The sequence below is a fragment of the Ictidomys tridecemlineatus genome, chromosome 8, assembly GCF_052094955.1.
Source record: "Ictidomys tridecemlineatus isolate mIctTri1 chromosome 8, mIctTri1.hap1, whole genome shotgun sequence".
Lineage (NCBI taxonomy): Eukaryota > Metazoa > Chordata > Mammalia > Rodentia > Sciuridae > Ictidomys > Ictidomys tridecemlineatus.
Window position 1 is genome coordinate 31,562,350 of NC_135484.1, and position 27,836 is coordinate 31,590,185.

At 37.2% G+C, this 27,836-nt stretch overlaps 1 protein-coding gene across 3 annotated transcripts in view; it reads right to left on the reverse strand.

The window, feature by feature from the left end:
• Positions 1–22,660: 22,660 nt before the first annotated feature.
• The window catches only part of LOC110598608 (uncharacterized), a 64,011-nt gene continuing 58,835 nt past the window's right edge, over positions 22,661–27,836 (reverse strand). For 2 of the 3 annotated variants that reach the window (XR_013424850.1, XM_078019109.1), the window contains one exon: positions 22,661–27,771. Coding sequence is in view for 2 of the 3 variants with exons in the window: in XM_078019109.1 (XP_077875235.1) it covers positions 27,530–27,771 (242 nt within the window). In the remaining variant the exon portion in view is untranslated. The remainder of the gene's footprint in view (positions 27,772–27,836) is intronic. The other variant, XM_078019110.1, reaches the window with a different exon arrangement.

The following is a 27,836-nucleotide window of genomic DNA, read 5'->3' on the forward strand; positions in this document are numbered from 1 at the left end:
TCAAGGGTCATTTCAGAAAGAAAGCTCAAGCAAAAACCCCACACTATTATTTTTCATTTTAAAACATTTAAAAATAAATAAGTAGCTATTGGCCTCAAGAGTCTTCTTGTTTCTGAGAATGAAAAACGTGGGAGGAACTTTTATGCTGGTGAAGCAAGGGGTTGGATCAGATTGAAAGGGGTGAAAAATAACAGCCCCCACCTAAATACTTGCATATTCACAATAGGGTATAAGTTATACAGTGGGTTTTCTCCCATTTGGTATTGCTAGTAGTCTTCTGGGGTCCATAATATGAGACCCATACTGCCATGATGCAAACTTGGGTGTTAGTTTCTATTTCAGAGGAGATGGACAGCCCAACACAATAACAGTCACTGTTTGATGTCTTTACTCTGTTCTAGACACCATGATAAGAGTTTTATATACATCTATTTATTTCACTTATACAATAACCTTGTTCCAAGAGCCTTAGGTACACTGTACTGATAGAAAAACAGACACAGCCATTATGTGGGACAAAAGGGATTAGTATCCATTTCTAGGTTTCACCAAATCGAGAGCTCACCACCACTATGCAGTTCTGTTTCACAGTCATTAGATTTGCCATGCAAATCATTGTTGTTCAGTATTTACATGATGCATATGTGATTAAGGCAACAAGAAATTAACTGAGCTCCGACTCACCCCATATTTGTCCTTGCTGTTTAGCTGTATGCCATGAAACCACAAAGAATGTCAGTATTTACATCTCCGGTGAGGCTCTGGCAGTTAACCAGCTGCAGGTCACCTGGCTTGCAAAACCATTGAAAGTCATATGTTCATGTAGCTCTTTTCAGTCAGAAAAAGAGGAAATGGAGTTTTATCAAGGATGGTTTTGTTTTGTATTTGTTAACCTTGAGATAGATTAATTGTCTACTGAAATATTGACTCTTTTCCTCCCCATAATATCATTCCCATAGCTACTCTTGATATGCCTGGCAGATTACCATTCATGACTAATTTTCATTCTCTGTGTTCTTCCTTCTATTATTCTACCCAGTGATAACAAACAGCACTTTTGTGTTCCTCATTCTGTCATCACTCTCTGGCTTTTTAGTTCAATTTAACACAAACAATGACCCTGAGTGTCTTCAAGGATGATCCTTAATCAGATCTGTACTTGAGGAAGCAGCATGTGGCACTGGGGAGCTGGTTTCTTGAAGTAAGGCTGGTTTAATCCATGGTGCCAATACTTAACGAATTACTTAATCTTGTAATTCATAAGATTCTCACTTTAAATTCTTAGATGTTAATTAATGCCTAATATGTAGAGCTGTTAAAAGAATTAAGCTATCTGGGGCTGAACATTTGCATTTTCAAAATAAGGTGTAGACATCTTACAAATGATAATATTTATGGTCTTATTCTTGAAAGCTGTTTTAGAACTTTTTTCTCCTAAGTCTATTTTATAAATTACACAATATTAAATGTATACAGGGAACTAATAAAAATCTCTTTAGATCTTAAGTGATTTATTTTTCTCTGTGTTTTTTTTTTTCCTTAAGTGATGCATTTTCTCTCCATCCTCAGTGTTGAGCTGGAAACTATGCAATTTTCCAAGGATGTGATTATTCTAGTCCTGATAAATTTCACAAGATAGAAGTGGTAGTAGAGCTTTTAAACATAGTTAGGAGCCTTCTTTTATGCACCTGTGTAAGAGATAACGATTTCCATAAAGATAATTTTAAAAACTTCACTTTTTTCTTCCACCATTTCTGTAACTGTATATAAAAACTCTTTACATAAATGTCAAGACAGTGTCCATAAATGCTCACAAACATTACTCTGACCTGGATGATTAACTTCTTTTGGGTGAAGAGGCATCATGGTAGAGTAGACTGGAATACCACTGGACTCTGAATTCTAGCTTTGACATAAAAAGTGGATTGGTCTTCCTGAACTGCAAACAGATCCTCTTGCTGCCACTATTGTGGGATAACAACACAATGAGGGTTACAAGTGCATACATAGAAGCTCAGTTTGTGTCTCCATTGCTTGCACTTATTAGGCTAATTAAATCAAATCAATATTGTCTTCTTATGTGCAGTAAACACACTTCCACAAAACCCAACTAAATACATTGACATTATTTTCTATATGCAGGAAAATAATGTCTCTTCTTACTTATTTTTCCAATAAGCCTGTGAGTGGAGGTGACCACACCACACACACACACACACACACACACACACACACACACACACACACACACTGACCTGCATTTACCTACTCTGGTTCCAGACATTAAAAATAAGCAGATCCAGGCAGCAACACTACAGAGTTGTTCAGAGGTCCCAGTGCCTCAAATAGATTTGTGAAATGTCTTCTATTTTAATTGCTAGTGAGCAGCAAAACCATCCTCAGTGTTGCGCTGGAAACTATGTAATTTTCCAAGGACGTGATTAGGCAGATATGAAAACAAGAAGCTCTTATATAATTTGCAGCTCAAAATATATATGATATCCTTCTGAGGCCATATATGACTATCTGATTCCCCAAAGAAAGACAGTAATAATGAAATTATATATATATATATACCTCCTTACTTAGCCTAATGCACAAGAATCTCCAAATTTCATAGGTCACTTTAGACCCTTTCTGCTCTCTGTAGGAAAAATACAGAAAATAAATTCTTTTATATCCTTCTCAGACAGGATATTTCATAATGACAAAGTTCAAAACATCCCAAGAGAAGAGGAAAACAAACTGATATAATAAACAAGAAATTTAAATTATGCAACCTATTTATTTATTTTTAATTATATTCCCCTGATCTGCTATGCTGGTGACCATTAGCAGGTGCCTTCCATTCTGAATGTGTTGATCTTGCTAGGTTGCCAAATTATTACCTTTGTTTATTAATTTCCAGTTTGGGGGTCCTTAGTATAAAATTGTATTGGTAATGAATAGCCTCTTTACCCTCCCCCATTAAGAGGCAGGTAGGTCTTGTTTTATGAAACTGTCATAAAACTGATGATGTTGACCCACGGCCCCTTCATGTTATGCAAGTAAAGACTTGAAATGGGAATCCTGAAATCATCAGTGAAGCATGACAAGGTGAAAATACAGCAAGGTAAAAACTTTATGTGCTTTAGTTAGAAATTTTTCTATTGGGTTTATATTTTCCATTTGAAACTTTTCCTAAGAGTCCCAGTTCCCCTGAGATTTTACTTGGGATACTAAAATGTTATGTCTAACAGAAAGCTACTTTGATTTTTTCCTTGTCTGTTTCACAATTGAAACAGAGAATTTTTTTTTTATCATGAACCTTATCAAGGAGATAAGCGAAACTTTCATCTTCAAAGGCTGAAAATTTGAAATGTATGCCATGGAATGCAAGCCATAAGTCATTTATTGCATGATAAATCTGCTTAAAAGAGAACAAAAAGTATAAATTAACTCAAGAGGTTGTTAAAAATATATTTTATTCACCAATAGAAATTTGGCCCAGGCCACCAGTCATCATTATTCCAAAAAGCAAAGACTGACAATTAAGCCTATCCTGGAGTTGACAAGGGTCATCCAAGAGCAGAGTTGAGAATGATGGTAGGGAAGGGTGGGTAACACTACACTGTGACTTCCTATATTTAAAAAAATTCAATAGGGAGACAGTTGTCCAACAATATCAAGTTACATTTTAAAGACAAAAATTATTGATAAAATAGTTGAATAAAAAGGAGTGCCTCAAATTATCGTTATTGTTTCAGAAATATGATCTTGGCATATTTTATGTAAACAAAAGGAGTCAGTTCACATTCTTTTTCAAAAACTGTCTCCATTGGGACTTTTCAAAGACAGTCTCAGTTTTCTTCTGCTTAAAAAGAAAAAAAAATCAACCTTTTTTATAGCTGCTCAACCCACTTTATTTAATTCACCATTTGCAGGTCAGCAATTAGAGCTGCATTCAGCTGGGCAGTTCTGGTCAGAGCTAGAATCACTCTTGTATCAGCCCCTGGTGAGCCCGCTGGTCAAGCATGGTATGGAAAGAATAATAATCACCTATTCAGCAAAAACAAAACAGGAAAGCTGTCCACATCCTAGTCCCTAGAACCTGTGAATATGTTACTTTACATGGCAAAGAGGAATTACAATTGCAGATGGAATTGTAGTTGCTAATCAGTCTATTTTAAAATAAGATCATCCTGAATTATTTGTGTGGACATACTATAAAGACAAGGACCTTACACGTGTAAAAGAGAGTCAGAATAGGAGGTCAGTTATGAGACATGACAAAACTGTCCTTGCTGATGCCAGCTTTGAAGATGCAGGAAGGGCCCAGAAGTCAAGAAATGCTGATGGTGTATAGAATATCACATTGATTTAAAAAAATTAATAATGAAACAATGAAATAAAAAAGGAGTGTTCAATAGGATTTTTTTAAAAAGAAATTAGATCTGGCATATTTTATATAAACATAAGGAGACAGTTCACATTTGTTGGGCCTTTTCAAGGACTGACTCAGTTTTCTAAAAAGGTAAGGAAATGGATTCTGAGTCTCCCCAAAGAACACTGATAGTCATCCAGGTAGACCTGTCAGCCTTCTGACTTACAGAACCACTCTATAATAAATGGGTGTTAATTTCAGCTACTCAATTTGTGGTAGTCTATTATACTAGGTACAGGAAACTAGCACAGACAGCCTCATTTGGGACAGTTCCTCTCTGCTCCACAGGGTCACTCATCTTCAAGCAGGCCAGCCTGGGGCCTGTTCACAGGAAAAGTGGAGAGCACACCAAGACAATGAGCAAGCAGAGTGTGGTCTGTTGACGTCAAAGCCCAGAACTGGCAAACAATCCTTTCTGCCAATTTCTCATGGGTAGATTGAAGGAGAGTAGGGAAATCAAATCCAATTATTACTGACAGGAGCTGCAAAATAACTCAAATAAAAGGAGGGGAAAGCCAGGTGTGGTGGTGAATGCCTGTAATCCCAGCAGCTCTGGAGGCTGAGGCAGGAGGAGTGCGAGTTCAAAGCCAGCCTCAGCAAAAGCAAGGCACTAAGCAAATCAGTGAGACCCTGTCTCTAAATAAAATACAAAATAGGGCTAGGGATGTGGCTCAGTGGTTGAGTGCACCTGAGCTCAATCCCTGGTATGTCCCCTGCCTGCAAAGGAGGGGAAAATCCAGTACACTTTTTTCCCACATTTTTTATTGGTGCATTATAGTTGTATGTAAAAGTAAGATTTGTTGCTATGTATTCATAAATGCACATGATATAACAATATAATTTGGCCAACAAAGTCCCACAAAGACCAAGACCTTCACCTCTACCTTTTATAATTACAGAACCACTTTATAATTTTTCAGTAATTAGGTTTAAAAGTTTAAACAATGGAATTATCTTGAAACTAAGAATAGCATGTTATATACTTTGAAAAAAGTTACTAATTTTATATTTGAATACTATTTATCTTTCCCCCCCAAAAAAGGTAAATCTTATTTTTTCATTTAAATTAAAAATTTCTCATGGTTGTCAAGGTTATCTGACCATCTAACACAATATAATAAGGGTCATATGGGTCATTTAAAATTCTGGGAAGCCATTTTTTAAAAAGTAAAAGGAAACAGGAGATATAAATTTTAGTGACACATTTTCCTTGTGCCAATATCTCTAAATATCACCTTTCAACATGTAATTAGTTAAAAAAAATATTCATGAGACATTTTATATTCATTTTTTTTTCAGGTTAAATCTTCAAAATCCATTGTGCATTTTATGCTTGGAGCACATCTCAATTTGTATCAGCCTCTTTTCAACTGCTCAATAGTCCACTTGGGCAGTAGTTAGACAGCATTAAAAGGTTTCAAGGAAAGCCCAGGTAAAAGCATAAGGTGCTCCAATCTTCTCCTTAATGCTCCTCTTCTCCCTTTCTCCATGGAGGCTCCTTTCCATTTCCCCTTTCAGGTCCCACCACGGTTTAGCTCTGCCCATTCTCCATCTTGGGAAACAAGGCGTGCCCAGGGCTTGGAAATACATTCTGATTCAGCCATTTGAAACCCAAAGTGCCATTCACAGGACCTCCACAGCATGCCTCACCTGAGCTTCAGATTTCTCATCAGTTCCTTTTTTACATTCATCCTAGAGTTGTGCAGTGACACTGTTTTAGTCAGCTTTTTCTCTACTGTGATCAAAAGACCTGACAAGAACAATTAGAGGAAGAAAACTTTATTTGGAGGCTTATGGCTTCAGAGGTCTCAGTCTGTAGACGACCAACTCCATTCCTTAGGGCCTGATGTCAGGCAGGACATTGTGGTGTAGGAAAGCTCAGAACATCACACCAGGAAGCAGAGAGAGAGACTTCTCCTCTTCAGGGACAAAACATAAACCCCAAAGGCCTGCCTCCAATGACCCACCTCCTCCCGCTGAAGCCAGATTTAAAGACAAGTAGTTAGTGTAGTTGGGTATATTGGGTCTGATGGAGAAAATGGAGCCCAGTTCAAGCCTGGAAAATTGAAAACAGCCCTTGGGAGAAGAAATGTTCCTGTCTCCACAGCCCTTTGATACTCCTCTTCCCAAAAAGGTTGTTAATGAAGCAACACCTGAGAGGACAAGGAGCTGCTAATCAACGCCCCCTGGGCTGCCGCTCCCTTCCTGCCTAGCACCCTACCTAGGCCCTTCCCGCCCACCTGCCCACCCGCCTGGCCATTCCACCACGTCCCCCAGTCACTATGCAGGATGAGGGGAAATGAACAAGACAAGGGAGAAGAATGCAGGAGAACAAGAGAAACTTTACACATATAAAAAGGATAGGACTTCCTCATCCCACAGATTTCACTTTTGGGTCCCCTTCTTCCACCTGGGAGAAGTCTATTTTACTATCCTTCAATAAAGCTTCTTACTCTCTACTCTCCCCTTGCCTTGGTGTGCTTCTCTGGTGTTCTACTCCTCAAGATAACTGGTAATCCGCAGAATTACAACCACACCCTACCTGCCTACATTTAATCTGTATTAGGGGATTAATGCACTAATTAGGCTTTCATAACTGAGGCACTTCACCTCCAAACTTTCTTGCATTAACTCACACATGAGCTCTTGGGGGACACTTCTTATCTAAACCACAACAGACATGTAAAGGCATTTAGCTCAATTCCATGTCACTTTAAAGGCATTGCAAAGGAGCTTCCATCAGTTTTGCTTTCTAAACATGTCTTCCAGAGGGTAGCAATACCTAGAATTAAAAAAAAAAAAAAAAAAAAAAAAAGATTGCTTTTAGAGTTTCAAACTCTAGTCACAGGCTCAGGAAGGGAGAATGAAAGAGAAAGAGAGATATAAATAGATGGTGGAGGAAAAAGTGTGTTAGAGAGCAAGACTTCCTGGGATTCCTTCTAGATTATAGATTCTTCTCTCCTTCTACTATTATAAAAGGAAAATTAAGAAATCATATTGTTATGGTTCAGATATTTGATGTGTCCCCAAAGCTCCTGTGAAGGACTGTTCAGATGTGAAGTGATTGGATTGTGAGACCTGTAACCTAATCAGTCCATCCTAGTTTGAAAGGACTGACTGGGTGGTAACTATAGGCAAGTCAGGGGAAGTGGGTCGGGTCGCTGGGGTGTGCCTGGAAGGGTTCTTTTTCCCTATGGCCCCTCCCTCTTCTGTCTGTCTGCTACCTGAATGCCGTTAGATGAGCAGTTATCCTCTGCCATGCCCTTCTGCCATGATGTTCTGCCTCACCTTTGGTCCAGAGCAATGGACTCTGCCAGCCGTGGACTAAAACCTGTGGAACCATGAGCCAAAATAAACTTTTTCTCCTCTAAGTTGCTCTTGTCAGGTACTTTGTTCACAGTGATGAAAAGCTGACTAACACACATATTTCGAGTGTTCATTCAAGATGAGATAATTTCCATATTATTTTATTGCAAAGATTTTTTTCTTAAATCAAGTTTGGAGTAATCAGAACCCAAAAAAAATGGTTTATACTTTCTTTTAAGCATACTTATTTTCCAACTGGACAAACCACAATCCAACAGAATATGAAAATGAAAATCAGAACAAAAGGAAAAATTCATGGACAATTGACAGATATGTTAAGCCCTGACCGTTTTTTCCTGCAAGGTAGACAAATCTAAATACGGTTACATGAAACCAGCACAGTTCATACTGTCTTAGTGAATCACTGCCCTTCCAAAATGAACAAAAATATACAATTATTAGTTTCCCAGAAACTGAATACTATGTTGGCATATTCAATAAAATATTCACTTTGTGAGTCACTTTGTGAGGGTGCTATTTGATATTTCTAAAACATACAGGAGCAATTGCAAACATTATCTTTGGCCTTCCTCCCCTGTGACTGGATTCTTTGTCGGCATCTGATGAATATAATAGGGGAATATGATAAGTAGGTGAGATGTGCTCACAGGCTGTCTGTGCATCTGGTCAGACACTGGAATGTCTTTCTAAGTTACTTGGTACATTAGAACCCCAGCGCCATTGCAACAAGATACCACAAGCTTGGGGACTTAAAACAACAGGAAATTAGACCTCTGAAGGCTAGAAAATCCAAAACCATGGTTTAAGCATGGCTATGCTTCCTCCAAAACCCCTAGGAAATCCTTCCTTGAACCTTTCTAGTTCCTGAAAACCTGCAACTATGTAACCCCAGCATCTGCTTTTGCCCTCATGTGGTATCCTCCCTTTTGTGTCTGTGTCTTCACATCATCTTCTCATAAGGACACTAGTCTTATTGGACCAGAAGCCCACCTTAGTTGAATATGACCTTCTCTTAATTAATTGTATCCTAATAAGTTCCAAATAAGTTCCCATCTTGAGGTACGGGTATTAGGGTTTTCATTTATTTGTGGTGGTGGAAGAATAAAAATTGAACCCATAATAATTGGTTCCCTTGGATGTGAATAAATGGTTAAGAAGCAATGCAGTAGAGGGGGTAAGAACATGGATTCTGGAATGCTCATCATCCTTGACAAAGCCAGGTGGATTCAATACAGTTTCGCCACTTAGCTGTGTGATGCTATTTCTTCACTCCACTCCACGCGCCTTAGTTCTGTCAGATGCAGGCATCAGGAAGTAGCACCTAACTCACAAGTTCGTAGTTGGGACTGAGTTAAAACCTAGACAGCACCCACCTCATGGGAGTACTATAAAAGGGGTTACTTGTTATTACTTTTTGTTGTTTTGCAGATTAGATCCTCAATAGCTATTCTCTTCCAAATTTTAAGTTCTAGTTTTCAGAGGTTAAGTATGCTGTCATTCTGCTTCATTTCATTTTCTTTCAAAACTGAGTGACTCTCCTGTCACTCAACTGAGAGCATATAAATGGAGAAACTTCCTGGAGAAGAATTTAGCCATACTTATCAAAAGCCTTATAAAATACCTATAACATTTAACTTGGGCATTTTATTTATTTCTTAGCACTTACTCTAGATAAATTATTTAAATGTAAATATTCTGATATATATATATTTTTTTTAATTTACAAACATGTTTACAATAACAAAAAGTTACAAAAAGCTGATTTTTAAAATTCATAGTAGATTCATATAATCAGGAATTATGTGTCATTTAAAATTAAATTTGACATAGTCATTGACAAGAAAATATATTCACTATCTATTGTTGAGTGGAATGTGGACAAAACGCTATCTACAGCAGTGTTCTACAAACTCTGTAGTAACAAACAATGTTTCACATCCCTATGTCCATATGATAGTCAGTAGCCACCCATGGCAACCAACACTTGAAACAGGCTAATACGATAAAGGACTTAGTTTTTAAATTTGCTTTAGCATAAGTTTAAACTTCTCATTAGTTTAAATAATCAGATGAGGTTCATGGTTGCCACGAGGAGTAGCAAAGGTCTACAAAATTATCTCTGCGTTAGTTCCTATGCCCCTTCTTCCTTCTTCCTTTGAAGCCTTTCTCCTGTCTCTGTTCCTCATTCCAGACCCCACATTGCAAGTAATGCCCATTCTTTTCTATTGATTCTTTTCCTCAGCATTATCTGATCTCAGGAGACAACCAACCTAAGGAACGCATCTACTTCAAGGTAGAGAAGACGTATATGCTACAGGTCAAGTATCCATCATCTGAAATTTTGGGGACCATAGATGTTTTAGATTTCAGATTTTGGAATTTTATGACTACATTCTGAGATGTTTTGGGCATCTTAAATTCACTTATGCTTCACATGGACTTTATCCACTTAACCTGAAAGTAATTTCACACAATATTGTTAGCCCACTTGTATTGTGAAAGCAACCTGTCACATGAGGTAAGATGTGAAATTTCCTACTTGTGACTTCTTAGTGATACTCAAAAGGATTTGGATTTGGAGGCTATCACTAAGAAGATTTGGATCTTTTTTGAGTATCACTTCTTAGTGATACTCAAAAAGATTTCAGATTTACAGATTAACAAAGTTCTGCTAGTCTTATATGTATTTCAAATCTTACCAAAATTTGACCTAGTGCCAAAATAGTTTCATGAGAATTTTACGCATTAAAATGACCATGGGGACAGTAAACAAAGTTGGTTTTTTGGGGGGTTTGGGGGTTATTGGAAATTGAACTCAGGGGCACTCGACCACTGAGCCACATCCCCAGCCCTATTTTGTATTGTATTTAGAGACAGGGTCTCACTGAGTTGCTTAGTGCCTCACTTTGATGAGGCTGGCTTTGAACTCAAGCTCCTCCTGCCTCATCCTCCTGAGCTGTTGGGATTGCAGGCGTACTCACCACACCTGGTAACAAAGTTATTTTTGATCATGCTATGGGAGAGCTTCCATGTACACATTTGAAAACATTCAGTGTTATTCTGAGAATAAATCACTAGTGAGAACACTAAAATGCTGAACTATGGCCCGAGAATGGAGCAACTGTGACCTTGCTGAGTTAGTTTGGAAACTAATTTTGGATTCTTTCGTATTTTTTTGCATAGGGTTATGTCCTCTGTAAACAGATATAGTTTTACTTCTTTCTCAACTAGGATTTATGTATTTCTTTTTCTTGTTTAATTGATCTATATAGAATTCCCAGAATAATTTTGAATAGCGGTGATAAAAAAAAGGGGATCCTATCCCATTCCTTTTATGGGGAAAGTTTTAGACTTTCACCATTGAGTATGATGATAGCTGTACATCTTATTTTGTTTTTTACTTTTTAACTAATGATATTTGTGATGTTGAGAAAATTTTCTTTTATAGTGCTATTTTTATGAGAGTTTTTATAATGATAGGGTGTTGGACTTTGTCAGAGTAAACTACTTCCACGTCGTTAGCAAGCTGTTCACAGCACCTAGCACTGAGCTTTGCAGAGTCAATAATTTTATAAGTGTTTGCTGAGTTAAACTGATTTGAAAACAGCAAACACCAAAAACCTGGAATCACATGTCAAGAGACATTCTTTGAATAAATTATCCTTGGAGATTTATTTGGAAAGCTTGGCTTTTTTTCCCCTTGCACACAAGCTATAAGAGTACAATAAAATGCTCTCTTACACTAAATAAGTTTTTAAGATATGGAAAAGGCTAACTCTGACACCCACTATCATTAGCAAATATAGTTGTCTAAGAACATTCCTGAATTTCAGCAGACTCTGTCAAATGGGGGAGTGGGAACACAAGGCCTCTGTACAGAGGAGTATTTACAGCCTCCGTAGTCTGTGCCAACTATAAAAGGTTCCTCGAGAGCTTGATTTCAAATGTGAATATCTGAGTTTCCTCTAATTAGATCACAGGACATATATTTTTAAAATCTACCAACATCAGAGCAGAATTTTTCAGAGGGGCTCTGTGGCTTCCACCAGAAGTCTATATTTTTCCTCCTGGGTACATCTGTGGCATTTCTTGTTAGGTATGATGGCCCTAGGTATGTTATTTTCCTTTCAGGCATCTTAATTGGACTTTGCTGATGAAAAAAAAAATCCAAAAGGAACATGCAGTACAGAATAATATTTGTCACTGATGTGGTAGAAATAGAAAATTACACAAACAATTTGGGAATTATAGGTTCATCCCCGCTGGGGTGAAAAGTTATAGACCATTTCTCACCCTCAATTATCCACTGGTTCCCTCTTGTGCTTGAGCCAAATGCTGGGTTTCTTTGCATGCTTCTCTAACTTCTGCTAGCCAAGATCGAACACTGAAGAATGTTGGCCAGGAATGACATTGGACAGGTTTTTGGTGAATACCTTTGAGGGCAATAATATATGTTTACTTGTAACTCATCATTAATCACTAAAACTTCCTTTTGAAAAATAAAAACACACTTGGGGGTATACTTTACTGTCTGGGGGGCAAAATATGACAGGATAGGAAGAGAGGAGAAGCAAGTAAGGAGAGGGGGCTGATTAAAAACATTTGACTTGGCTTGGAATAAAAGTACATATTTCACACATATTTTTAAACCAACCCCAAAAGACGGCCTGACTTCGAACACGCTGAACAGGAAGCCATTTACTGTTGGAATGCTTGCTGAGCCCATCCAAAACATACATGCTCTTAAAACCCCTGGGCTATCTAAAAAGTGTTGGGTGAAAATATTTAATTTATATGTGCAATCCTGCTTCCTGTTTTATTTTTTTTCCTCATTGCCAATTCTGTTTTTTCAAATGTGGTGAAAAATGATAGGAAACCCATTTCATCCCCCACCTCCTTACCCTTTATTGACCCAGCTGTATATTCTACCTCAATTTATAGTTCATGCCTGGCTTGAAGACCAAACAGAGAAAGTTAAAGATGGATGTTAAACTTTTATGGTTACTGCGGCTAAAAAGGAATCTGGATGGGAAAACTAGCCTTGGTGTCGATATCAAGGACTGGAGGGTGTGGATCTGGGCCTTGCCTTAGCTTTCAGAATGTGTGCTTTCAGTGGTATGCCTTCAAAAAGGGTAAAAGGAAGGATAGAAAGAAGAGGGGGGAAAGAAAACATTTTCTTTGAGCATCAAATGAGAGACTAAAGACACCTGAATCTTATTACATTTCCAAGGAACAACCCTGGATATCAAGAGGAATTTTAAAATGGTTTGGAGAAGAAAAACTACTCAAATAATTAAGAATTATAATTCATGCAGAAGATTTCCCAGAATTTTAATGATATCGAAATGTTTTCTACTTGGTTAACATTAAATATATATTCTCTGGGGATAAAATAAGTTCCAGATGGGGATGCTTTACATAGTATACCTGTTACCCTTATATTTTGATTTCTTGAGAATGCTGAGTCAGTGTGCTATAAAACATTTGGAAGAAAATATGAAACCAGATGGAGATCCAGCAAGTTTGAAGTTCAGATTTCAAAATTCTTGAATTCGATCTAATTTTCCCAGAAAGCTGACCACACCCTATAGAAATCCATCATAGGAAAGGTTTTATGATCAAGCAGTTTGTTTGAAATACTTCAAGTGAAGGAGAAAACATGTACATACCTGAACTCAAATAAGCATTTCAATACTGCTTCTTATAGCTGTATTTCAATTTTAATTTTACACCCGAATAACACTCTTGAGTGGAACGCAATCCTGGGAAATTCTACCCTTTACCAGGGCTTTCACAATGCTTTAATGTCCAGGTTATTGTTTGCCTTAAACTTAATTTAAAGCTGGGCAGCACACCACTTTTACACTACTGTGAAAATATTCAATTGTATAGTAATATGGCATCTTATATCTTTTGTTAAGCCAGCTCTAAAAATTGAAAACTGTGGCAACATCAGTTAGTACTGTGAATTTGGAAAGTCACATTTTATTTCAACCTATAAATATGGTGTGGCCACAGATACAGTGTTGAGACTGTGCAGTTCCATCAATTTCTACATTACTGATTTTTATTCCTGTAACATATTTTCATTGAATTCTTTCAAGGAAGGTGATGTGAAAGTAGATTTCTTATATGTTTTCAAGATAAACTAGAATGGATCATTGGTTCTGCTGCACAGTCAAAACTCCCTACCAGCCATCTATAATCAGCATTAAGACTATGTCTACAAAACTCCATGGAGCAATTTCCTCCATACATTTGTACCTCCTGGAATTATGTACCATTGCAATGCTGAATCCAGTCACCTGTGAAGTGTGCCACTTGGTGTGTATGTGGTAAGGCAGCTTTTGGGGTGGAGGAAAGAGGTTAATTCTAGTTTTTCCTGACTCTTAACCATAAGAGTAAATACCCTCATCATGTCAATTCCATGGTACCAACTTGATGAGGTCGCTGAACTCAGCTACAAACTGGATCCAGCACATTCCTCAAACCAACCCACCCAAATCTCAACAGCATGTGTCATTAGTGGGTATCCCTCCCTCTGCAGGGTGACTGGGTCCAGTGCCTCATGCTCTGTCTAGTGATGGACAAGCTGAAGAACCATGATATCTGAGGCACTGGGATCAGCTCTGGGTGAGAAGGAGGATCTCAGCTCTACCTTGAAGAGTCTGGATGAATTTTCTGACCTTTTCTGCTCTTATTTCTTCTACCTTGGAGCTTCCTTGGGGTCCCAAAGCTGCCATCGGTGGTGTCCCATGGTCCCTAAAGATGGATGATGCAGAGTTTGCTTGCTTTCTTTACTTCCACTATACTCTTGCAGCCTAGTGTTAAAATCTAACTCCAATTCCTCTTACTCTAAATTAAACCACTTTTCCCAGTTAATGACCCATACTGCCCTTGTCTCAGGCTTTGACTACTACCAAAAATCCTCCAAAACATTGCCCATAGTTCAGAACCTCAAATAAGCTCTTATATCCCAGTAGGCTGATTTGTTCTTGTTGTTGTGGTACTCTCTGAATTTTTGGTTTAGTCTCTTTGTTGAGGCAAGGATCTTTAGCTGGCCCTATCTGCCTTTGTTGAGGTAAGGATCTTTAGCTGGCCCTGTCTGCCTTTCTTCTTTCTGCTCAACTGAGTCCCTTTAAGCTTCTCCTGGTTGCCACTCTGCAGTGTAAACTCCTAAGAGTAACTCCTGGTAGGTACTGACTAAGGATGAATATTGATCTCTGTCTAGAACATTCACTCCTGGTATTTCCAAATATAAAGTTCACTTGAAGGTCAAGAAATTAGACATCTCTGGGTATCACTATAGTTTTAATACATGACTTGCTGGGTGACAAAAGCTATCCTGATAGGGAGAATTTTTTAATTTGTATTTTAGATCACAAAAGCTCTCATACCTTCAAAACATAGTCCACACATGACTAAATTAGATGATGCATGTGGGGCCTGGCCTGGTGTCAATACTTAGTGTGGAATAAGCAGTAGCCATGGTGACAGTTGCTGACATTGTCCTTACTCTGAATACAAGATCTCACAACCAGACCACTAAAGGATATTGTGTCCCCTCTTGTCCCACTACTTCCCACACAGCAGCAGGAGTGACCGCTGTAAAATCTGAGTCTGATCAGGTCACAAAACACAAATTTGTTTCAGTTTCCCAATGTTTTCCTATCAAATGTAAAATGCCAACTTCTTCTCTATACCCACAAAGCCCTGTACGAGCAAGCATCTGCCTACATTGCTAGCTTTCTTTCTGGTCATGCTTTTAGCCTCCATTAGAACTTCATCTTTGTTTTTGTTTTTGTTTTTTTCTTCTTTTTCCACCTGGTGAATTCTTTCTCCAGATTTCTCATAACTGGTTTGTTTTTTGTCATCAGATCTTGGTTAAAATGACACCAGTTCAGAGAGGCCTTCTGTGACCATCCAATTTAAATAGCCATCAGGCACTTTCTATTGCCTTACCTTATTTCAATCCACCACAGCAATTTTAGTTTTCCTATTTTTACTGTGTTTTTATTTCTTTAATCCACACCAAAATATAAGCAGAGCTCCTTTCTTCTTTACGATTTTATTCCTATAGAACCTAATTTGTGAAACATCTACTTTATTAAGTCTATAAAAAATACAACAATATGCATATATTGTTGGGTTTTCCTTAAATTCAATAACACTGCATATTCAATAAATTCTTGAACTTTGTCCTATCCATGGCACACTACATTAAATGACATTTTCCTCTGAAATCTAACAAATCACTATCCTTGCACAACTATGTGAAACCAAAGGCAATGGCATCTATGTTCCAAACCTTGTCAATTATAGTAAGGCTGGCCAAACACTATTTTCCCACAGTAATGGATGGCCATTTGATCTGCCTTCTCCCAGGCCCTGCTCTGGACATCACCAGGGATCACAGATTAAGTACCTCATTATGTAAGTGATAAAGTCCTTAATATAAAACCTGGTTCTCTGAAATCTAGAATTTTAGCATTTTAAGTATCTGTATCACAGAAAATAGACCATTTCACCTGTAATTACTGCAGTAAAAAGAATAGGGGATGAGACAAAATGAAAACCTCTTTATAGAAACAGAGCTTTTACAGTCATGGTGGAAAGTCTCCCGGGAGCACCCAACCTGGGGGGATGGAAATCCAATTCATGAAAGCTCATGGCAAGCCATGTAAAATGCCCCGGAATTCTGCAGCAAGCGTCTCTGCCAGAATTACTTAGTATGGGAAACATGTTCCTCTCCAGCAGTATATAATTCGCATAGAAAAAAAAATCTAAGAACAAATAATATAATATAATGGGTTTCACAACAAATGGGAATTGTTTACCTGAAGTTTGCCTGTTGTAGAGAGAGAGATTGTGAACAATGGTGATTGACAAATAGCCAAACAGAGATGGAGAATTTGGACTGGAAATATTGCTTGTGGATGGCAGGAAGGAAGCATGATGGAACTCACAGAAAAAGAGAAAAGATATGTGAATACAGTGAGAGCCCTGGAAGACCACTTGGGTGCTATCTCTCTGATTAGGAGTTTCATCAAAACAGGAAACCACCTGTGGCTGTAATCACATATTGTCTGTAATTGCTATATATGTGGAATAATCAATACAGTATGATAAATTATTTAAGAACTAAATATAAACCATTCCATATTATTTTGATTTTTAACTAGTTATTTCATTTTTTAAAGACTAAAGAGCATGTTTTGTAATTATTGAGAGGAGTTACCAAGCCCAATACATCCTATACTTTTATTCACTTATGCAGTGAGATAAAATAGCTTATAATTCTTATAAGCAGAAATTTCTTAACATGCTGCACTCTATTATGAGGCAACATAAGAGGGAAAATAAAAAAAAACAAACAAAACAATGAAACATACCATCTTTCGAAACAAAGTTAAAACTCTGGTACTCAGATGTTTTCACAAGCTGAAGTTTAAGATGTATTTCAAGGATGTAGGATGCCCATGCAGATGCATATGGGCTCCTTTCTATTAGATGATCATAGTTGTACACACCTGCAATCCCAGCCACTCAGGAAGCTGAAGCAGAAGGATTGTGAGTTCAAGGCCAGCCTCAGCAATGTAGCAAGGCCCTAAGCAACTTAGTGAGATCCTGTCTCTAAATAAAAATAATTTTTAGAAAGGAGTTGGGGGTATGGCTCTTTGGTTAAGCGTCCCTGGGTTCAATCCTCAATACCAAAAACAGCTCATAAACAAACACTTCTAAAATACTATCAAAGAAATGCACATTTAAGTGAAGAGATATAAATATAATATCAGGATGAAATGTTTTACATACAAATTCTCAATACTGTCATAGTGTGGTGAAATAGATAAGCTCATAGGTTGAAAGTGGGAAGCAAAAGTCTTGCCATATTCCTGAAATGCAATCTAGTCATATATTAAGTTCCTTCGACTCTCTAGTTCCACTCTAAGGAAATCATCCTAAGGAAATATTCAGATGGAAAAAGGACTCAGGTATAGACTATTCACCATGGCTTAATTTTTAATGATATAAATGAAAAATAATCTACCATTACATTTATGCTACAGTGATAACAACATCTAAAACTTACTTTGGGCCAAGCACTATTCTAAATGTTTTCACATTTATGAATGTTTTCAGGAACACACTATCATCCCATTTAATCTTTTTTTTTTTTTTTTGAGGTGCTGGGGATTGAACCCAGGGCCTTATGCATGTGAGGGAAGGACTCTACCAACTGAGTTACATCCCCAGCCCTCAAACCATTTAATCTTTATAGCAATGCTATGAACCTTTTCTCAATCTCATTTTGGAGTTGAAGGCACTGAGATACAAAGAGGTTATGTAGCTTTTCCAAAGGGACCCAGTGGGCAAGCAGCAGAGCTGGGGTTCCAATCCAGTCTGGCTTTTAGATTTTAGCTCCTCCACATATCACGTCACACATCTGTCTATATAACAGAATGTTATACTCATTAAAATATTTTCAATTACTAATGATGTGGGAACAAGCTTACATTATAATTAGAGGGGGAAATCACCATATAAAAGTATGTGTGGCATTATCCCAATTTTGCTAACAAGCAAAAACAGATGAATGGAAATAATTAGAAGGAAATAATATAAAGGTCAAAGTGATTATCCCTGCCTAGTAAGAAGCAGTAATGTTTTTTTTTTCTTTAGACTTTTATGTGCTTTATAACGTCCTAATGAAAATGGGTCACTTTTATAATCAGAGAAGAAAAATATAAAATATTCTCATCATTAAAAAGATATTTTAAAATATTGGTAGGAATTTTGTGTACCTTGATATAACTAAGTACTATCTGGGTAGAAAATTCCAGATGTAACTAGAATAATCTGAACCCTCTTGCCTAACTGGCCTTTCTAATTGCATTCTCTGGCTAGTACTAATTGGCCTTCACTATAGTCACAGCAATGTGAGAGCTGCAGTTATGTATAGAAGCTGCCACAGTTACAGAATTCCTTCCCTACTTAGGCATCTGAAACATGACTTTTAGCACATTCTCCAAAATACCACTGAAGACCTCCCTCAAGAGCACCATATTGCCATTGCTGCAACTGAAACTTCCAGAGTTTCAGACCTCCCGTCCCCATCTATTGAGAGAAAGATTTATGAAGAGAAAATTATCCTTTTCGTTCTTTCTTTTTACTTTTACCTTTGGCAAGGATGTTAAAACATTCCTGTCTACAGCTGCTGTTATGCTTCTTTCAACTCTAACCTATTACCATGTTAAGAAAGCAAACTTGCCCTTCAGTTTGTTCCATGGAATTTAGATACAGTTTGGGTTTCTAAAGCAATTGGAAACTCCTATTGTGTAGACCTGCTTTTCTTTGAAGTCTGAAGACTATTAAAGACAGATGGGAACACAGGCACTTAAACACATAAACCACCTCTCCTTATATAAAAATCGAACACATTTTTACATGTATCATCTCACTTTAACCTAACAACATCCCTTTGAGGTAATAAAGATGCAACTCCTCAGGCCATTGGGAGGTTTTCAAAATAAAGCTAAATTATGACTTACTTATAAACAAAGTAAGCCTGAAGTATTAAAGCTATTCACATACCACAGACTTTCAAAGGCTAAAGGCTGACCACGAGGAAGAAAAAGCGATGCACAAGCAAACGAATGCAGGAATTACGGTTAAGGCAGATTGCTATTTGGGGTCTGGCTGAATGATCTGCAAGAAAGCTCTGGTAATGCTAGAAGGAGCTTCTCATCCTACCAAGGGAATTTTTTTTTTAAATACCTTCTGAATGCATATTATTTGTTTATTTTTTCCCAGGGTCTGCCTTTGTCTTTGTCCTTGTCAAACCCCACTCCCCTTTAAAAACTATCCTCTAATCTCTGAATCCCTAGATGACAGTTTTAAAATTCATGAACCATCTAAATCCAGGAGTGGGTCTATGAGGACCAGACGTGACTCTGCCGCTTAGAGAGGCTACAAGAGTCAACAACCAAGTTAGCCAATCATGGCCTTCAGTATGCCCAGAGGCAAAACAGAAATAAGAGTGCTAATTTTAACTTCACACTGGATTGGGGATACAGAAAGTGACTTAAAGTTTCTGTCCTCCATGCCTAAAAAAAAAGAACTAGCTAGGCATATCAAAGAGTGAAAGATCACACACAGAACTTGATTCTAAGCTTGTTGTGAGCACAGATCTGATCAGGTCCCTTTCCCCTCAAGTTCAAAGTTCTAATATTTCATGGTATACAAAGTCCAATCCTTCTTTCTGCCCTGAAACATCCTCCATGGTCTGACCTTTCACTTCGTTCCCAAATCAAGCTACCTCGATAGGATCAACTTAAGCACAATTTTTAGAATGCAACCTGCACCTTCTTGGCTCTGAACCATTTTGCTCATGGATCCCATGTGTGCCCTTCCCTCCACCTCTGTCAGCTGTGCAGAACATCAGTAACTGTGATGCTTAATTAAGCTGCTACTATGTGCTATGCAATGTTTTGCATGCTTAACATCTGACATCGAAGGTTAGCCTAGAAACAATCTTGAGTACTGTTCTTCCTGTTATTTCTATCACAATGAAAAAAAAACAGTAAATATAGAAGTTGAAAATACGTATTTCTTCAACATTCATTTTACACCAACTTTCCGTGTCTTTTTGTTTTGCTTTATTTTAGATTATACTCTTTAAAACTTTTTTCTTCACAGGTAGTTTCATACTATTACCTGAAGTGTCCTTAAAAAGGCAAAATTAGTGTATGGAGTAGATGAGTAAAGATAAGGTAAGTCATACTTGAGAAGTGAATGAGATAAATATTCAAAATCAAGATGCCTAACTGGGTCTTCTGAGTTATGTAAATTGGTCCAAAGTTTCCTGAAGTAGCTACTTCTGGTCCATCCAGAATCCCTGAGAACAATTCAGCCAATGTGAGTTGGTTCTTTTCAGTCTGACCAAAAGACTACAAGTAAATGGAATGCTAGGAAGTAGAGAAGGAAAATCCTAATAATATGTAAAGTGTACTGAATTTGGCCCACTTTAAGTATGACTATTTTCACAAATCAATTTGTATATCTTTGATAATTATCAAGAGACTTCAGAAATCATGAGTTCCTAGAGGAAGTTCAGCATGAATGATGTAAAGGGATACCCTCAGAATTAATAGTCAAGCCCATATTTCACTGGCAACACCATTGGTTTGGTTATTGTGTTATTTCCTATAAGTTGAAAGGCAAGATTTTCATTTTTAAAAATTCAAATTTGGAGTTAATTGCCTACTTCTCTTATAATACAAATTTGTCTTTGCAGATTTTCCATTATTAATTCAACAACTGGGTATCACACCAGGGTCAGGAAGCAGAGAGTTCTGCTTGCCAGGGCCAAAATATAACCCCCAAAGGAATGGCCCCAGTGACCTACTTCGTCTAGCCATGTCCTACCTGCCTACAGTCATCACCCATTAATTCATTCAAAATATTAATCCATCAAATGGATCAGTCCATTGCTTGAGTCACAACTCTCATAATCTAATCATTTCACCTCTGAACACCTTTCATTGTCTCACACATGAGCTTTTAGGGGACATCTCATATCTAAACCGAAATACCTTCCCTAGTACAAATAATCCTCAATTCCTTAAGGCTTGAATAAAATTTTTAAAAATTTACATTGAATAAGAAATAATGTTCCTTCTGCTTGTCTTTGAACTAGAACATCCACCTTTTTGTTCTCAGTTCCTAAGACTCAAATATACTTTAGGCTCTTCAGTTTATTAACTGCAGATCTTGGGGCTTCTCAGCCTCCATAATTGTGTAGAACTGATTCTTTACTCCATGAATCAATGACCACATCGTTCCTGATCAGTTCTGAATTCCTAGTACCTGGCATACTGCTTGACATATATGGGTTTAGCTAGCCAGGCTAAAAGAGAACCCACACGCGCTTCAACTGATAAAGCCAAAAGGGTTGGCCTGCCCCAGCCCTTTCGAAATAACATCTCTCTACCACGTGTCTTTGATGAGGTATGCAAAAGTACAGGTAGAGTTACAGGACCAGTTTGTCCACCTGGGTTTTGTTCTTGTTTTGGCCCCATGCCTTCTCTCTCTGCCCCTATTTCTCCCTTTTATGTTTATTCTGTGCTAATGCATATTATATATATATATATATATATATATATATATATATATATATAAACTTGATTTTGATTATTATAGGGGTTCACAGTTGAAAGTTTGCCTTAAGTCTCAGAGGAAACTTTGAACTTCGAGTTTTGGACAATGTTAAAACTGTGGAGACTATAAGACCCTTTGAGATAGACTAAATGCACTTTGCACTGTCCATCAACATGAGCTTTTGGGGCCAGGGGTAGAATGTTATCGTTTAGATGTGAGGTCTCCCCCAAAAGCTCCTGTATCAAGGCAGGAATGTTCAGAAGTAACATGATTAGATTGTGAGAGCTGTAAACTGGTCAGTCCATCCAGTTTGAATGAGTTGACTGGGTTGTAACTGTAGACAGGTGGGTGGGGCAGCTGGAGGAGATGAGTCATTGGGGGAGTGTCCTACAAGGCTGCAACTTCCCTGTGGCCCCTTCTCTCCCCTTTCCCTCTCTCTTCTTCCTGACCACTCCATGAATGGAGCTGCTTTCTTCCACTGGAACCTTCCCCCATGATGTGCTGCCCCACCTTGGGTCCAGAGCAATGGAGTCAGCTGTTCAAGGATGAGACCTCTGATACTGAGAGCCCCAGATAAAGTCTCTCTCCTCTAAGTTGTTCTTGTTGGGTATGTTGGTCATAGAGACAAAAAGCTAACTAAAACTATATATATTATATGTATTTACATTACTCCACAAAAAATGGACAAAATTTATATTTTTTGATGTTGATGATGCTAGTGATAATGATTGTTAATAATGATGATTACCAACCTTTAATTTTAACATAATATAATGTTTATTATTATTTATTCATAACTCTATCCACTATTCACTAGTTGAATGTTGTTACAAAATACACAGCATAAGCAGTTTTAATACATATTTTCATACCATGTGGTCATTTTCTTTCATGGCCTTTGCATTTTTTTCATATTATAGAAGTTTATCTATAAACTTTTTGTAGCATAAATTTACATCACTCCATAAAGACGTGGACATAATATTTCCTTTATAATAATGATGATGCTGTTAATAATGATGATTACCAATCTATCCTTCTCAGCTTTGCTTGATTTTTTGAAGCATGGTTTTCATTATGTTGCTCTACCAGAGAAATGTGAATTGTGAATTTCCTTGCTCTTTTGAAGGAAGTAAAGGAAAGAAGGGGACGTTGATCTTGAAACATAGTTACAGAGTCCTTTATTTTTTTTTTGTAGTTGTAGATGAACAGCATGTCTTTATTTTATTAATTTTTGTATGCAGTGCTGAAGATCAAGCCCAGCTCCTCATACATACTAGGCAAGGGCTCTGCCACTGAACCCCAGCCCCAGCATCCTTGTTTTTTCAAGAAGCCAAAACAGATAAACTATTTCAATTATCAAGTCATATGTTCATCTCTTACACAAGAACTTTCTTGGTATCAAGATTCTTTATTTCACAGAGTTTAGAGAATGTTATCATGGCCTTTCAATGCTAAAAAGTAAGGTACTATGAAAACAATTACTAACGATGATTCCACAAAATAGAGAATAAAACATACATGATATTTAATGTTTTTGAAACTAGATAAATGGCTTATTTTCTGACTAAAAGAGCTAGACTTAATTCAGCTTTTCTCAGGAGTTGGCCTTAGAAAATGTGCCTTATATTATATAAGGAACCAAGTGATCTCTTTTGAAAATTGACCATGAAACATTGAACTGAACATGAAAAAAAAATTATAGCACTCCCAAACAAGCAAAAAACACAACCCAAAAATGAGCACAGGACTTGAATAGACATTTCTCCAGAGAAGAATCACACATAGCCAACAAGCCATGAAAAGATGCTCAACATCAATAAACCTAAGTGAAATGCACTGGGATGCCATTTTTCACCCAAAGGATGGCATTATTAAGAAAAGGAAGGAAGGAAGGAAGGAAGGAAGGAAGGAAGGAAGGAAGGAAGGAAGGAAGGAAGGAAGGAAGGAAGGAGAGTTGGCATGGATGTGGAGGAGTGGGAATGCTGGTGCCTCATAGGTGGGAGCCTTGCCTGGTGGAGCTGCTTTGGAAAGCAGTATGTTAGTTCTGGGGAAAAAAAATAAATGCAGAATTACTATGATTCAGGAATTCAAGTTCTGGGTATATACAAAATAACTGGAAATGGACTCAAATATTTGTACACCAATGTTCACAGACTCATTGTTGATAGTAGTCAAAAGGTAAAAACAATACAAATGTCCATAGGTGGATGAATGAGTGAACAAAGATGTGGTACATACATCTAATGGACAATTACCCTCCCAAGAGAATAAAACGCTGACACAGCACAACATGGATGAACCTTAAAGCCATGTGGTAAGTAAAACAAGTCAGACACGAAGGACAAATATTGTACCATCCATTTGTATGAGGTACCTAGAAGAGTGAAATACATAAAGACAGAAATAAAAAGCAGTAGTTACTAGGGAATGAAGAAAGATAGAGGGAACAGGAAGTTACTTTGTTCAAGGAATAGAGAAATTTAGCTTGGAATGATAAAAAAAAAAAGTGGATAGTAGTGATGGTTGCACAAAAACGTGAATGGACTCAATAGTATTAAAATACACACTTAAAATGGTGAGAACGGTAAACTTTACAGTGTTACACATGTTACCATAATAAAAAATTTTAATACAGAACATTTGATGATGAAAACCAGCAGGAGTGGAGTAAGAGCATATTTTAGTTATTTGGAAGCAATCTTTGCATTCTCATTCCATTGTTCATGATCTCGTAGATATAGCCTCTGAGTGTAGGTTACTGATGAGCATAACAGATGCCCTAGTAGGTTTTTAGGAGGGATTTTCTACACTAAATTAATTCAATTGTTAAGAAACTAAACAGATATTTTAAGTTTAACTGAAGATTATATGCCTCCTTAGACATCAGAACCAACTTTACAGTTCTCACTTAGTTACTCAAATCTTTTTTCTGCCTTTGGAAGGCTTTACCCCCTTTGGACAGATGGAGTCCAATTATGGATAGTCTTTTCCATAATTTGTTTTGGTCCAATGTATTTATTCTTCCTTCTAGAATAAAACGCTAGAAAAAATACAGACTTTTTGGAAAGAGACTGTATATTAAGTAAGAAGTGGTTTGGGTTTTTTTGTTTGTCTGTTTGTTTTTTCTACATGAAAAAAAAAAATGCTGGCCTCATAGTAGATACAACTTTACCAAGAGGGGAAATATTTTCCAATTAGATAAGCTCTCAAGTGGGCTATAAGTGAGATAGGCTTGGATTTTCCTGGAAACTAAAGAAGGAGCAGAATTCTTAAGTTGTACCCAAAATAATTTTGCTAATCAGCATAAATTTACCTATTTTTATTTATTTATTTTTTACAGTACTGGGGATTGAACCCAGGGGTGCTCTACTACTGAACCACATTCCTAATCCTCTATATTATTGATATTACTGAGACATGATCTTGCTAAGTTGTCTAGGCCGGCCTTCAACTTATGATTCTCCTGCCTCAGCCTCTTGAATACCTGGGATTATAGATGTGTGCCAGTGTGCCCTACAGATTAATCTCAGTTTAGTATGGAATATTCACTTATATCTATTTAAAGTATTAATTTGAAATATGGCAATATGTTATTTTAGTACTGACAATAGATTGTTATTATCAGCATAATGGGTACACATCTCTTGATAATAATAATAATAATCATAATAATATTATAAAGGAATGTTCTCTTTACTTTAACAGAAGAGCATAAAAAAGCATGATTAGATAAGAACACTCCACTCACTTATCTTTCAGGCTACATGGACCTCTAAAAAATGCTACTCAGCCCATGTGAATAAATAATAAAGGATCTCTTGTGAAAATTTGGTAGTTCTTGAACATTAATTTTAACTGGAACAGAAAGCACCAAAGTTGGAAGCCCTATAGTCCAATGGCTTTAGAATAAAAATGAGGGAAAAAATTGGAATATCTGAAGATGTGAATGAAAACAGTAGACTACAAAGCAGGTAAGATTACTGTCAAGGAAAAGATACACAACTTGGTTTGACAGTCCACACTCAGAATGGGACACCTGAAAGTACAGGAAAAAGAATGTTATAAGCATATGAAGTTTCAAATGCAATCCATTTAATATGAATACTTATTGCTTAATTTCAGTGCACTTATTCTAATGCCTGATCTTGAGCAAGGCAACCATATAAGGAGAAATATTAAAATTTATTTTATCACATTCTCCCCAATATGATATGACTTCATTCATGTAGGATTCTCTAAAGCCAAAGAGGAATTTGCTTCATATTTGAAATGAAACCTAGGAATTTTTTTCCCTTTTTAATTTGGGCCAGTGAATACAATTTAAATGACTTGAACTTGAAGGAATGTGCTTTTAGTTTTCATTAATGTTAATAAATAGTATTTAGTTTAATAAATAATATTTAAACAAAACTATAGAATCTATATTTTTTGTACCAAGGTCTCTTGCCATTTGTAATTGGGAATGACCCATGTTTAGTAGTTAGGATAAAAATCAGCTTTGATATCAATCAAAGCTTTTGATGTTAAAAAAAAAACAGCTTTTGATGTCAACCATTCCCAACTCTATATAAACTCACCTATATCAGTCCCAGCCCTATATTAACACACATTCAAAACTAAGTCCTGTTTTTTTTATTTAAAAATGGTATTCTATGCCAATAATCATATTTTATGTTAATGCACACCTCTAGACAGAAATATGAAGAAGAGAGTTAAGTTCTTATGCCTCCTCATTATATCCTCTGTTCCTCTTTTCTTAGACTTCAGTCAAAATGAATGACTAATATTAAGCTTTCAGTCAAATATATTTAGAACTAAGGGGAATCTCCTGGTACTCTCCAATTGTCATGTTATCCAGTCATTTATATCAGTAACTATATTCCTGATTCCAGGGGTATGCGGATTGCCTTTCTTTTTTCCTGGGCTAGAACAATACCATCAGATGTACCTTTTTAGTAAGATGTTTCCCTGCTTATAAAACAGAACTCCAAAGCCATCAGATTTTCTCTAGCTATATTTGCTTTAACCTTTCTATACAGACCCTATTGTATAATCCTTATTACTGTACTTCAGATTAATTCTAAAATGTCTATTTTGGGGACACTCTACATAAAGTAATACTTGCGAAGCATTAAACATCTCCAAAGTCAAGTGTAGTGGCTCATGTGTGTAATCCCAGCTACTTAGGCTGCTGAGGCAGGAGGATAGCAAGTTTAAGGCCAGCTCCAGTAATTTATAGAGACACTTTCTCAAAATAGAAAATAAAAAGGGTTAGGGATGTAGCTCAATGGCAGAGCATTTATCTAGCATGCATGAGGGCACCACAAAAGACAAAGACAAAAACCAAAGATCTACAAAAGCTGTTTCTTGGCAAGTGGGATTGGATTCTCATTTCCAAACATTACCATCCTCCAAGCTGCAACAGATGATTAGAGAAATGGGGGAAACCACCCATCCAGTCACATCAGTCCCTTTTCCTCACTGAAATAGTCCCTGATGCTTTTCACTACATTCAAACTCCTTCTTTCCACAGATTGTCTTTTGGCCTGTGAGGATGCCTAAACATCTCCAGTTTCTATTATATTTCTTTCTCTCCAAGACATAGTAGGTGTGACAACCCTAATGACAGCATGACAGGAAGACATGGAAAGAGAAAAGAAATAGGAGCTCAGATACGCTATTTCTCTCCTGCTCACCGCGCTGCCCCTTCTCCAGCATTGCCATCAGGTCTCCCGGCCACACCCCAGGCCAGACTTTGCTGTCCCAGGAATGAAGAGCCTGAAGCATCAGTTGACTCTCCTCCTTTAATCTTCCCCACATCAAACCCACAGCAGACTGCAATTTTCTCTCTCCTTCAGGATCTAAATAGCAAAAGCAAATAAACAAGCAAAACAGAGATCAGGGGAATATAAGAAAAGCTTTTTGG